This window comes from Oncorhynchus mykiss, chromosome 13, assembly GCF_057628025.1.
Source record: "Oncorhynchus mykiss isolate SJ-2025 chromosome 13, ASM5762802v1, whole genome shotgun sequence".
In the NCBI taxonomy this organism is placed as follows: Eukaryota; Metazoa; Chordata; class Actinopteri; order Salmoniformes; family Salmonidae; genus Oncorhynchus; species Oncorhynchus mykiss.
In genome coordinates, this window is record NC_143034.1 from 42,218,297 (window position 1) to 42,231,370 (window position 13,074).

General features: G+C 48.8%; 1 protein-coding gene and 1 long non-coding RNA gene across 2 annotated transcripts in view; both read left to right on the forward strand.

The window, feature by feature from the left end:
• The window catches only part of LOC149978890 (uncharacterized), a 699,006-nt gene that overhangs the window by 221,816 nt on the left and 464,116 nt on the right, over positions 1-13,074 (forward strand). The window lies entirely within an intron of this gene.
• The window catches only part of LOC110486146 (retinoic acid receptor alpha-A), a 212,602-nt gene that overhangs the window by 101,797 nt on the left and 97,731 nt on the right, over positions 1-13,074 (forward strand). The window contains exon 3 of the mRNA XM_036940799.2: positions 3,503-4,357. Within this exon, the coding sequence (XP_036796694.1) occupies positions 4,171-4,357 (187 nt within the window). The 5' untranslated portion in view covers positions 3,503-4,170. The remainder of the gene's footprint in view (positions 1-3,502; positions 4,358-13,074) is intronic.

Sequence of the window (13,074 nt, forward strand, 5' to 3'; positions counted from 1 at the left end):
GGAATTGTGCTACAGTGAATTATAAGTGAAATAATCTGTCTGTAAACAATTGTTGGAAAAATGACTTGTGTCATGTGTAATGGATGTGAAACAGCTAGCTTAGTTAGAGGTGGTGCGCGCTAAATAGCGTTTCAATCGGTGACGTCACTTGCTCTGAGACCTTGAAGTAGTAGTTCCCCTTGCTCTGCAAGGGCCGTGGCTTTTGTGGAGCGATGGGTAACGATGCTTCGTGGGTGTCAGTCGTTGATGTGTGCAGAGGGTCCCTGGTTCGCGCCTGGGTATGGGTGAGGGGACGGTCTAAAGTTGTACTGGTACACATGCACAAAGTAGATGTCCTAACCGACTTGCCAAAACTATAGTTTGTTAACAAGAAATGTGTGGAGTGGTTGAAAAACTAGTTTTAATGACTCCAAGCTAAGTGGACGTAAACTTCCGACTTCAACTGTAGATGCATGTCCCTGGTGTGTTGTCCAACATGTACATTCATGCTTATATGAGAGAATGAATGAGTTCGATACATATGTGACATGTGTACATCCAGTGTTTAATTTTCCGTTTGTTTCCCGATAATTCTACGTATTATCAGGAATATCCTTCAATCTCCACCAATTCGTCGACAAAGTCTCTCTTTATGGAGCTTCTTGTCCTTACACTCTATTTTCCATTTTATTCCGCACAACAGCCCCCCCCCCCCCCTCCCCCCCCACCGTTCTATGTTGCCTCTCCTCTGTGATTGGCTGTGAAGTAACTGATCTGATCAAAGGATTTGAAAAAATGTAATATGGAAAGATCAAGTAGTTTGTCGAGGATGTACAGACACACGCTCTTCTCCTCCTATCAGGTGCCCGTATTCTGAAGCAGACAGTGTTGGTTACATTTTTTTTTTAACCTTTATTTAACCAGGCAAGTCAGTTAAGAACAAATTCTTATTTTCATTGACGGCCTAGTGGGTTAACTGCCTGTTCAGGGGCAGAACAACAGATTTGTAACTTGTCAGCTCGGGGGTTTGAACTTGCAACCTTCCGGTTACTAGTCCAACGCTCTAACCACTAGGCTACCCTGCCGCACATACTGTACATGTATAGAGATGGATATATTTATGAACTCCCACTTCTTTATGGATGGACTGGCTTATGCCTCTTGTGTGGGCACGCCTTCTTTTCCTCTCTCAGTATAGCTCTCTTTTCTCTCTTTCTCCTTTCTTTCTCTCTCTCTCTCTCTCTCTCTCTCAGTATAGCTGTCTCTTTTCTCTCTTTCTCCTTTCTCTCTCTCTCAGTATAGCTGTCTCTTTTCTCTCTCCTTTCTTTCTCTAGCTGTCTCTTTTTCTCTCTCTCCTTTCTCTCTCTCTCTCTCTCTCAGTATAGCTGTCTCTTTCTCTCGCTCTCCTTTCTCTCTCTCTCTCTCTCTCTCAGTATAGCTGTCTCTTTTTCTCTCTCTCTCTCTCTGTATAGCTGTCTCTTTTCTCTCTTTCTCCTTTCTTTCTTTCTTTCTCTCTCTCTCTCTCTCTCTCTCTCTCTCTCTCTCTCTCAGTATAGCTGTCTCTTTCTCTCTCTCTCTCTCTCTCTCTCTCAGTATAGCTCTCTTTTCTCTCTTTCTCCTTTCTTTCTCTCTCTCTCTCTCTCTCTCTCTCTCTCTCTCAATATAGCTGTCTCTGTTTTGTCTCTCTCTTCTCTCACACACTGATACAGATACATCGATACACACACACGCACACACTGATGCACTGGTATAGACACAAGCCCCATGATTCAATGAACGAGTGTATGGCTATGTAAAGGGGACCTGTGGGGTGTAACCTACTTAGTAGGGCGTTTTTCATAATGTATGAGCGAGATGGAAAGCGGCGAGCGCCGACGAGGCATCTTCATCCGCTTCCTCTCGCTTTGATCTAGCCCCCCCCCCCGCTCCCTGTCTCTCTTTCCCCCTTTCTCGCCATCACTCTCCCTCTCCCTCTGTATCATTTGAACGTGTCCTACCCAGTGCATTGTGCTAAAGCTCAGGGTAGAGCCCGCTGAAGCTCATATTCCCAGGTGGGATCTGTGAGCGGCACGACGGATGTAGCCATGCCTTTATGCATGTTACTCCTTCTCAAGAGCGGACGGATGGGTGGGTTGGTATACGGATGGAGGGGTGAATGGATGTATTTGAATAATTTCAGCACGACAGCCATATGTACCAAATACAGGAGCTGCTTGAAAGTAATGCGTGGTCTGAATCCACTACGCCTTGTTCTGTTTTTCTGTTCTCTTCCTGTAAGGGTACTTCATCATGTTTTAGAGGTTTGATGATAATAATGCTCTGGGGCACTGATCACAGCAGTCTTGTTCTTATCCTAGACCTTCACCGAGTCTCTCTAAAAGGCCTCTTCATCTCTCCCCCTCCTCTCCTCTCGCCCTTCTAACACAAACATGTCTGAAAGCCCAGTGGTGTTTGGCTGTTTTACGACGGGGGCCTAGCCGACCTGTGTGTGTGTGTGTGTGTGTGTGTGTGTGTGTGTGGGCCGACTTCACAACGGGGAGGGGGGCTAGCGGCGGTGGAGCACTATGCAGGAGATCACACATACGCACGCAAACACGCACGCGCACACACACCCCTGTCGGGGGAGGGCTTCACAAGGTGAGGCCTGACGTTGGAGGGAGCAGCACTTTGCGGGAGATCTAGAAAAGTCCCCTGACCCTGTAAAAACGGGCCCTCGTGCACCCAACGCCCTCCTCGCTGGGGCCAGGGCAGAAGAAATGCCTCTCAGACGGCTACAGACATGACAGACCGGGAGGGAGAAAAAGGCACTCAAATGATGTTTTCAACGTTCAGACAGTTCCGGTCCCGACTCCAAAGAACAGTAAACGGTTCACTCCTTTGGCATGTCAATGTCAGATGGGTGAAAGAGATGGAAGCAAAGCTGTCAGTTGTGAACTACAATTACAGTGCAAAGTAGTGGATGGTCTTACAGACATTATAGCTAGTTGCTACGGTGTGTAGCAAAGCAAGGGGTTTTGGGTTTATATAAGGCATGTTGTACAACATCAGCATTGAAAGGCAGAACTAGGTTACTCTTCCCTCCCTCCCTCCCTCTCTTGGAAGGTTGCGTAAGCTCGTCTCCTGTTTATTGAGGAGCAGAGAGAGAGGTTCAGACGGACTCCGTTAATGAGCCTCAGCATCTCTGATGATGATTCACCCCAAAACGGGGGGGGGGGGGGGGGGGGGGGGGGGGGGGGGGGGCGGGGGGGGGGGGCGTACTCCTAGTTGAAAACATTAGTGTTAACAAGATAACTAGAGAGGACCCGGGCTCTGTTTTTCCCACGCTGTCTACGTAGAGATGAGCCCTGGCAAAAATCAATGCCACCCCACTGAATATGCATTTGCACCCCCGTCTCTCTGTCTCTGAATATGCGCCAGTGAGTGAATCTCTATCTAACCCTTGCCTCTGTTTCTCGCTGTCTGTCTGTCTGTCTGTCTCTCTCTGTCTGTCTCTCTCTCCGTCTGTCTGTCTCTGTTTCTGAAGGAGGAAGGTTGCCAGTCCGCTACAGGTGCGTTGCCGAGACTGAAAGTGAGTCCACCACGGCGATTAGGGGCTGACCTGGGGCAAACCGGGCTACGGTGAGAACTAAAACCAGACGTCGTCATAACGATCCTCCTCCTCCACTCCGTCGTGTTGTTGTATGAGCTCTGCTGAGTCACTGGAGAGAGAGAGAGAGAGAGAGAGAAGCTGTTATCATCCAATCCTCCCAAGGCCTGAGAAGTCTATCCAATCCTGGACAAGGGGTCTGGAGTCCATTGGTGCCAGATGATTCTGCCTAACGACCTCCCTTAGTATTTATGTAATTGGGTGTTTCATTCATGGTATAAAGCTTAGTGGCCTAGTCTACCTCTATCTATCTCAGTGGGACGCTCTTCACAACAAGGCAGAGGACCAGCCTTTTGGAAGAGTATAGCCTATAAGTTTCTCTGAAGTGTCCACCTGGAACATCAGCGTAACCGAGCAGCTCCATTTCACACACCTACCCAAATCCCCGTGGTTGTCCACCGTCACCTCCACCGTCACCCACCTCTTCTCAATTCATTGGATTACGTCGTCACCGGCGGTTGAGGTCGGGGGGGATGTAGACCAACATCGCCACGGATACCTACAGGAGACTCTTTGGACTCGGCTCAAGGTCTGCCGAGCAGAACATGGCGGGCAAGGGTAACCCCTGCCACCCCCCGGGGGGGCCAGGGAGTGCGGGGGGCCCCACTGTCTCTGTGGGGGGATTCCCCATGCCTCACTACTCCTACTTCTTCCCCCACATGCTGGGGGGGCTGTCCCCTCCCACCCTCTCCGGACTGCCCGTCAACGGATACAGCACCCCGTCGCCAGCCAGTAAGTACCCAATCACATTCTGTTGGTGTAGGTTGACATTAGTGAGTGATTAGAAAGGTTGTCAGGTACTGCTGATTGACATTTGGTTGGTTGGTTGATGCCTTTTGGCCCAATGACTGACTTGATCCATCTTATATTTGTACCAAAAATCAGCTTTTGAAGTTTGACAAAGTTGGATCAATTCGGGGGGGGGGACGCAGGAAGTAAAAAATGAGCCACACAAGTTTTAACTTGGCTGCTTTAACTTTCCAGTTAACTTTAACTTTCCAGCGTCTTCTGTGTTACGTATATATGGCGTATATATGGCTGTGATAATGTATGACTTCAGATCAAAGTGGAGTGGAGTCTATATAGAACTGAGAACCGATATAGAACTGATGTGTAAAAGGTCTATTACACCAATTACATAGAACTGACCATATTAGAGGGTTTGGTTGGTGTGGAACATAGCCTTGACTAGTTGCTCCTGGCAATCTGGATCCCGGCCAGATGTCATGCGGCGATGTGTCGAACTGAGCGAGCGGATTGGTCTGATCTCAATGAGGCAGCTCGAATAACCAACAGAATGTTCCTGGGCACAATGCCTCAGGAGGTGTGTGTCCTCGCTTGAACTGGCGGGTGGGCGCTCTCTCTGTGTCTACATGTTAATGGAGGAAGTGTGTGTCTGTCTGATTTTGTGAAGAGTGAAAATAAGGTGTTGTTCTGACTGTAGCAGGACTCTTGAAGCAGTTGTGATGGTAGTTTTTTTTAAATGGTTTTATTTTTTATTTCAAATTTATTTAACTAGGCAAGTCAGTTAAGAACAAATTCTGATTTTCAATGATGGCCTAGGGGGTTGTTCAGGGGAAGAATGACAGATTTTTACCTCGTCAGCTCGGGGATTCGATCTAGCAACCTTTCGGTTAGGGGAGTAGGGGAATAGGGGGTAGGGGAATATTGACAGGTAGTTGGATGTGATATGGGACCACCCATCCATTCTACAAACATTAATTGATAAAGGTCTCGTATATCAACGTTAACGTTAATATTCATTTAGCAAGTATAGTGTAGTTCCATCACTGCCACAGTACCCATTCTACCAATAAACTGCCCAATCACAGCCAAGCTTACATCCACTCATGCCTTGCTGGGTGGCATCCTGGCCCCCTCTCCTTTCCTCTTCCTCTCCTCCCTCTCTTCCCATGTCTGTATGGGGAAAGCAGCTACTGTCTCTGTCCCTCCACCCACCATGTCCCACCCCTTGTGGCTTCCATTCCCCAGATCCAGGCAGGAGCTCAGTTGGCAGGCTGCCGCAGACAGGCAGACAGGCAGACAGGCAGACAGGCAGACAGGCAGACAGGCAGGCAGACAGGCAGGCAGGCAGGCAGGCAGGCAGGCAGGCAGGCAGGCAGGCAGACAGACAGACAGACAGACAGACAGAGACAGCAGAGCCTAGAGTACAACAGCCTCTCAGAGCAGAGGGGGTCCCTGCTTTCCTGTGTGTGTGTGTGTGTGCAGAGATAGAGTGTGTTCTTCTTCCTGCCTGTCTGGCTGGCTGATGAGCGTGCTCCTCTCTTGGTGCTGAGAGACTAATCCATAGCTCCTGTATAGTGTTAGCTGACGAACAGCCCTCCCTCGCTACCAGGGGCTAATTATTACACAGCCCCCCGCCACGCTAGGAGATGGCCTGGGTGAGCTGTCATGCGGGACGGGGACTCTCCGGAGATGAGAGGAGCTGGCGGGGGATAGGGGGGGGGGCTGCGATATACACAGCCCACATGCTGTGTTTGAGGAAGCACTGAGGGGGAGAGGGGGTGAGAAGCAGCAGTGGCATGTCCTACATAGAGACGTGCATTATCATTTGAAGAGGTAGCATGAGGCAAAGCTGTGTGATTGAGTGAGAAGATGGAGTAAGTTTAAAAATATATATATACAGTGCCTTGCGAAAGTATTCGGCCCCCTTGAACTTTGCGACCTTTTGCCACATTTCAGGCTTCAAACATAAAGATATAAAACTGTATTTTTTTGTGAAGAATCAACAACAAGTGGGACACACTCATGAAGTGGAACGACATTTATTGGATATTTCAAACTTTTTTAACAAATCAAAAACTGAAAAATTGGGCGTGCAAAATTATTCAGCCCCCTTAAGTTAATACTTTGTAGCGCCACCTTTTGCTGCGATTACAGCTGTAAGTCACTTGGGGTATGTCTCTATCAGTTTTGCACATCGAGAGACTGACATTTTTTCCCATTCCTCCTTGCAAAACAGCTCGAGCTCAGTGAGGTTGGATGGAGAGCATTTGTGAACAGCAGTTTTCAGTTCTTTCCACAGATTCTCGATTGGATTCAGGTCTGGACTTTGACTTGGCCATTCTAACACCTGGATATGTTTATTTTTGAACCATTCCATTGTAGATTTTGCTTTATATTTTGGATCATTGTCTTGTTGGAAGACAAATCTCCGTCCCAGTCTCAGGTCTTTTGCAGACTCCATCAGGTTTTCTTCCAGAATGGTCCTGTATTTGGCTCCATCCATCTTCCCATCAATTTTAACCATCTTCCCTGTCCCTGCTGAAGAAAAGCAGGCCCAAACCATGATGCTGCCACCACCATGTTTGACAGTGGGGATGGTGTGTTCAGTGTGATCAGCTGTGTTGCTTTTACGCCAAACATAACGTTTTGCATTGTTGCCAAAAAGTTCAATTTTGGTTTCATCTGACCAGAGCACCTTCTTCCACATGTTTGTTGTGTCTCCCAGGTGGCTTGTGGCAAACTTTAAACGACACTTTTTATGGATATCTTTAAGAAATGGCTTTCTTCTTGCCACTCTTCCATAAAGGCCAGATTTGTGCAATATACGACTGATTGTTGTCCTATGGACAGAGTCTCCCACCTCAGCTGTAGAACTCTGCAGTTCATCCAGAGTGATCATGGGCCTCTTGGCTGCATCTCTGATCAGTCTTCTCCTTGTATGAGCTGAAAGTTTAGAGGGACGGCCAGGTCTTGGTAGATTTGCAGTGGTCTGATACTCCTTCCATTTCAATATTATCTCTTGCACAGTGCTCCTTGGGATGTTTAAAGCTTGGGAAATCTTTTTGTATCCAAATCCGGCTTTAAACTTCTTCACAACAGTATCTCGGACCTGCCTGGTGTGTTCCTTGTTCTTCATGATGCTCTCTGCGCTTTTAACGGACCTCTGAGACTATCACAGTGCAGGTGCATTTATACGGAGACTTGATTACACACAGGTGGATTGTATTTATCATCATTAGTCATTTAGGTCAACATTGGATCATTCAGAGATCCTCACTGAACTTCTGGAGAGAGTTTGCTGCACTGAAAGTAAAGGGGCTAAATAAAGGGGCTGAATAATTTTTCAGGTTTTGATTTGTTAAAAAAGTTTGAAATATCCAATAAATGTCATTCCACTTCATGATTGTGTCCCACTTGTTGTTGTTTCTTCACAAAAAAATACAGTTTTATATCTTTATGTTTGAAGCCTGAAATGTGGCAAAAGGTCGCAAAGTTCAAGGGGGCCGAATACTTTCGCAAGGCACTGTATATACTTGTTACCTTTATTTATCCGGGTAGGCTAGTTCCGAACAAGTTCTCATTTACAACTGCGACCTGGCCAAGATAAAGCAAAGCAGTGCGACACAAACAACAACAAAGAGGTACACATGGAATAAACAAACGTACAGTCAATAACACAATAGAAAAAGTCTATATACAGTGTGTGCAAATGGTTAAGGAGGTAAGGCAATAAATAGGCCAAGTAGCAAGTAATTACAATTTAGCAAATTAACACTGGAGTGATAGTTGTGCAGATGATGACGTGCAAGTAGAAATACTGGTGTGCAAAAAAGTAAATAAAAACAATATGAGGATGATGTAGGTAGATTGGATGGGATATTTACAGATGGGCTATGTACAGCTGCAGTGATCGTTTAGCTGCTCAGATAGCTGATGCTTAAAGTTAGCGAGGGAATAATATATCGCTAACTTCAGAGATTTTTGCAATTCTGGAAGGAAAGGCGGCCAAAAGAGGTGGTGGCTTTGGGGATGACCAGTGAGATATACCTGCTGGAGCGTGTGCTACGGGTGGGTGTTGCAATGGTGACCAGTGAGCTGAGATAAGGCGGGGCTTTACTTAGCAGAGACTTATAGATGACCTGGAGCCAGTGGGTTTGGCGACAAATATGTAGCGAGGGCCAGCCAACAAGAGCATGCAGGTTGCAGTGGTGGGTGGTATATGGGGCTTTGGTGACAAAACGGATGGCACTGTGATAGACTGCATCCAGTTTACTGAGTAGAGTGTTGGAGGCTATTTTGTAAATGACATCGCTGAAGTCGAGGATCGGTAGGATCGTCAGCTTTTCGATGGTATGTTTGGCAGCGTGAGTGAAGGAGGCTTTCTAGCAAAATAGGAAGCCGATTCTAGATTTAATTTTGGATTGGAGATGTTTAATATGAGTCTGGAAGGAGAGCTAAAGGCTATCAAAACTGGTCGTCTAGTGCGTTAGGGACAGAGAATAAAAGGAGCAGGTTTCTGGGTGTGGTAGGATAGATTCAGGGTATAATGTACAGACGGGTATGGTAGGGTGTGGGTACAGTGGAGGTAAACCTAGGCATTGAGTGATAAGAGAGGTTCCATCTCTGGACACACTAGTTATGCTGGGTGAGGTCACCGCATGTGTGGGAGGTGGGACAAAAGAGGTATCTGAGGCATGTTGAGTGGGACTAGGGGCTCCGCCGTGAACTAAAACAATGATAACTACCCTAAACAACAGTATACAAGACATATTGACATTAGAGAGAGACATAAAGCGAGGCATAAAGCAATCACAGATGTGGATTGGGAGAGCTAGCTAAGACAACAACAGGTAAGACATAACAACAGCTAATCAGCTAAGACAACAACAACAACAGGTAAAAATGGGGATGAATGGGCAGAGAGGGTCAGTTAATTACACACAGGGCCTGAGTTCGAGGCTGGGGCCGACAGATAAACAAACAAAATGTAGTACTATGATTAGTGAACAGTCCAGCAGGCATCAGCTATGTAGCCACGTGATCATAGGGTCCAGTGAACAGCAATCGACGGAACAGGGAAGCCGTTAGGTAGTCATTACTTTGCTAGCAAGCGGGAGACACGGCGTTAAAAATATTATAATAATTTGCAGCCCGGGGCTAGTAGAAGCGTCTGCTCCGACGTCCGGCAAAGGCCGGTAGAGGGCACAACGGATGGAATAATGTCGGCAGACCAGTCGTGATGGAACAGCGGGGCTCTGTGTCGATTAAGGGTCCAGGCCAGTTGGCAAAAGAGTTATTGTAGCTGGAGAAATTTAGTTTGCTCGTTGGCAGATGCACCTGGCTCGCGGCTAACTGGTGCTAGCTTCGGGACAAGGGCGTTAGCCACTATAGCCACTCGGTAGCAGCTAGCTAGCAGCGATGACCTGATGCAAAGGTCCAGAGCTTACGACAAGAATCCGGTGGTGTAGTGGATTCTAGTCGTGTTAGTGAAGAGTCTGGGAGGCATCAGCTGTGTAGCCGAGTGATCATAGGGTCCACTGAGCAGGCCGGGAGATGGTCCAGGCCGGGAGATGGTATCACATTGGGTGAGGCGGGTTGCCGGAAGGTATTATATAATTTAAAAATGGAAAAAGATTTATAAATATACAGAAAAAGACGGGGGGAAAAAAAATTACACGGGAGAACGACAAACAACGTCTGCACTGCTACGCCATCTTGGAAAGAATGTTCTTCCCCTTTTTGCCTCTTCTTAACATGTTGTTGAAAAGACCCTGTCAGTCAAAGCCTGTCCATAGAAAGTTGGTTCCACGTGCTAATTGTATTTTCCATAGGTATGGAAATATCTCAGATATCACACCCTCTGCATAAACCACACCTAAAACATATTACTAAAGAATATGTGAAATTGTGGACTTGCACCTCAAACCCTAGCCACTCCTCCTCCTCCTCATCCTCTTCCTCCTGTCACACCACCCCATACTATCTATTCTAACCCCCCCTCTTGCTCTCCTGTTGTCTCCCCCTCGTAACCATGGGGATCATCCCCGATTCGCCTCGACAGGGCAAGGAGTGTTAACGCGACCCCGCAAAACACTCCATGACAAAAACCCACACCTCCACACCTCCCCCCCCCCCCCCAAAAAAAAAAAAAAAAACCTCACACCCTCTGCAGTCTGTATAACACCCTCAGCCTCGGAAATGTCAGACTGTTTCCCTCCTGTTTCTCAACTCCCGCTGCCTCCTCTTCATCCTTTTCTCCTCCTCCCCCCCCCTCCCGCCATTGCCAGCCCTGCGGGTTATGGCACACACTTTAAAGTGGGCTAATTGAATGCAAGGGAAGGGCTGGCTGGCTGTGGAGGCTGTGTTCTCCAGGTCCAGACCCCAGTGGGACTGGGGAATGGTTAGCGTGCTAATTACTGATAAGACCTAGCTGATGTGCTCAGGCTGGGATTAGTTGGAGCAGTAAGCAGTAGCAGAGCTGGATCAGCTAGCCCCAGGGTCCTCCCTCTTTCGACACAGCTCATCTTCTCGTTCTCTCTCTCTCTCTCTCTCTCATCACTCCTACCCTCTTCCACATGGCTCATACACTCTCTTTCTCTCTCTCTCTCTCTCTCTCTCTCTCTCTCTCTCTCTCTCTCTCTCTCTCTCTTTCTTTCATCACCTCTTTCCTACGACTTCTTTTTCCTCACTTCTTTCGTTCTACTCTGTAGTTCTCTGTGATCCCAGTGTAAGGCTCAGCCGGGGGCCAGGTGTAGCGGACGCCACGCAGCTGTGGTGGCGCCAAACGCCCTGTGGTTACTACGGTGGTTCTGTGTTCTCTGAGTGATGTCAAGAGATATGAGCTGTGTGTGTGTGTGTGTCAGATAGGAAGCTGCTAGAGCAACAACAAACACTGCCTGATGCCTCCAGACAGCCCTGTGAGGTTAAACAGGCTTTGTTTTTGAGCCCGTGGTGCTGCTGCCCAACGTGTGATCCGCCTTCTAGTCTTTTACTGTCAATGTCAATATGCTTTTGGAACTACAGGTGTTACTTTTAGGTGTTTCCCAGAAAGTTTGTTTGAACAAATCCTAGATCTGTTGCGGAGAGACTTTGATCGCAGCCATTAGACTTTTCACTTAGTCATGCAGTCTCCGATGGTGGTGTGACGCCACTGCCGGTACAGCCGACCACACGCGACAGCAGGCGTGAAGTCAGCCAGCTCTGCCTCCCGGAGGGATCTTCCACCACCGTGGTAAAACGGGACCCAGGGGCAGTTGGCTAAGGCCGGGTGGGTGCATGTGTTGTGGGGGGGGGTCATCAGCCCTATTTCATCATCTCCACCGTCACCACGGTCCACATGGATGACACTGCACCCCTCCCCCATCAGCGACTGTATACCACCCCAGACGGAGCTTTTATCCCGATTCAGACTGGCAGGCGTTGCGGCGATGCGCCTTTCTGTACGCAGCTCTCAATTTATGCTGATCAGCTCTCCCTCCAGTTTTCAAAGGAGGGACTTGTCCCTATAATCCGGAATGGCTCCATTTCGATTTCGTCACCCTTCCTCCCCCCCCCATCATCCCCCTCCAGAAATAACAGAGTTAAAAATAGACCGCCACATTATTAAGCCACAAACTGTCCCATGTTGAGTACTATAACCACACCCACACACCCCCCACATCCACCAGCTTCCTCTCCCCTCAAACACCGTCTCCTCTTGCCGTCCCTCCTCTCCTTCCTCCACTGCCACCACACACACCGTGTCCTCTCGCCGTCCCTCCTCTCCTTCCTCCACTGCCACCACACACACCGTCTCCTCTCGCCGTCCCTCCTCTCCTTCCTCCACTGCCACCACACACACCGTGTCCTCTCGCCGTCCCTCCTCTCCTTCCTCCACTGCCACCACACACACCGTCTCCTCTCGCCGTCCCTCCTCTCCTTCCTCCACTGCCACCACACACACCGTGTCCTCTCGCCGTCCCTCCTCTCCTTCCTCCACTGCCACCACACACACCGTGTCCTCTCGCCGTCCCTCCTCTCCTTCCTCCACTGCCACTACACACACCGTCTCCTCTCGCCGTCCCTCCTCTCCTTCCTCCACTGCCACCACACACACCGTCTCCTCTCGCCGTCCCTCCTCTCCTTCCTCCACTGCCACCACACACACCGTCTCCTCTCGCCGTCCCTCCTCTCCTTCCTCCACTGCCACCACACACATCGTCTCCTCTCGCCGCCCCTCCTCTCCTTCCTCCACTGCCACCACACACACCGTCTCCTTTCGCCGCCCCTCCTCTCCTTCCTCCACTGCCACCACACACACCGTCTCCTCTCGCCGTCCCTCCTCTCCTTCCTCCACTGCCACCACACACACCGTCTCCTCTCCTCTCCTTCCTCCACTGCCACCACACACACCGTCTCCTCTCCTTCCTCCACTGCCATCACACACACCGTCTCCTCTCCTCTCCTTCCTCCACTGCCACCACACACATGCCTGCGGCAAAGAGTCAAAGGTACCGTTGACTTTCTTTGGGTCGGTTCATTTGGGTGTCTCTCTCTTTCGTCACACACAAAAACAACACAAAGCCTGGTTACTAACACAGACAAGCTTGTTGTTGACAGGCTGACCTGCCACGTGATATGGCACGTTATAAATGTAAACATGAAAGAGGACGGATGACCACGACGCAAATGCAGGAGTGCCTTTTTTTTCTTGTTTGGCATGT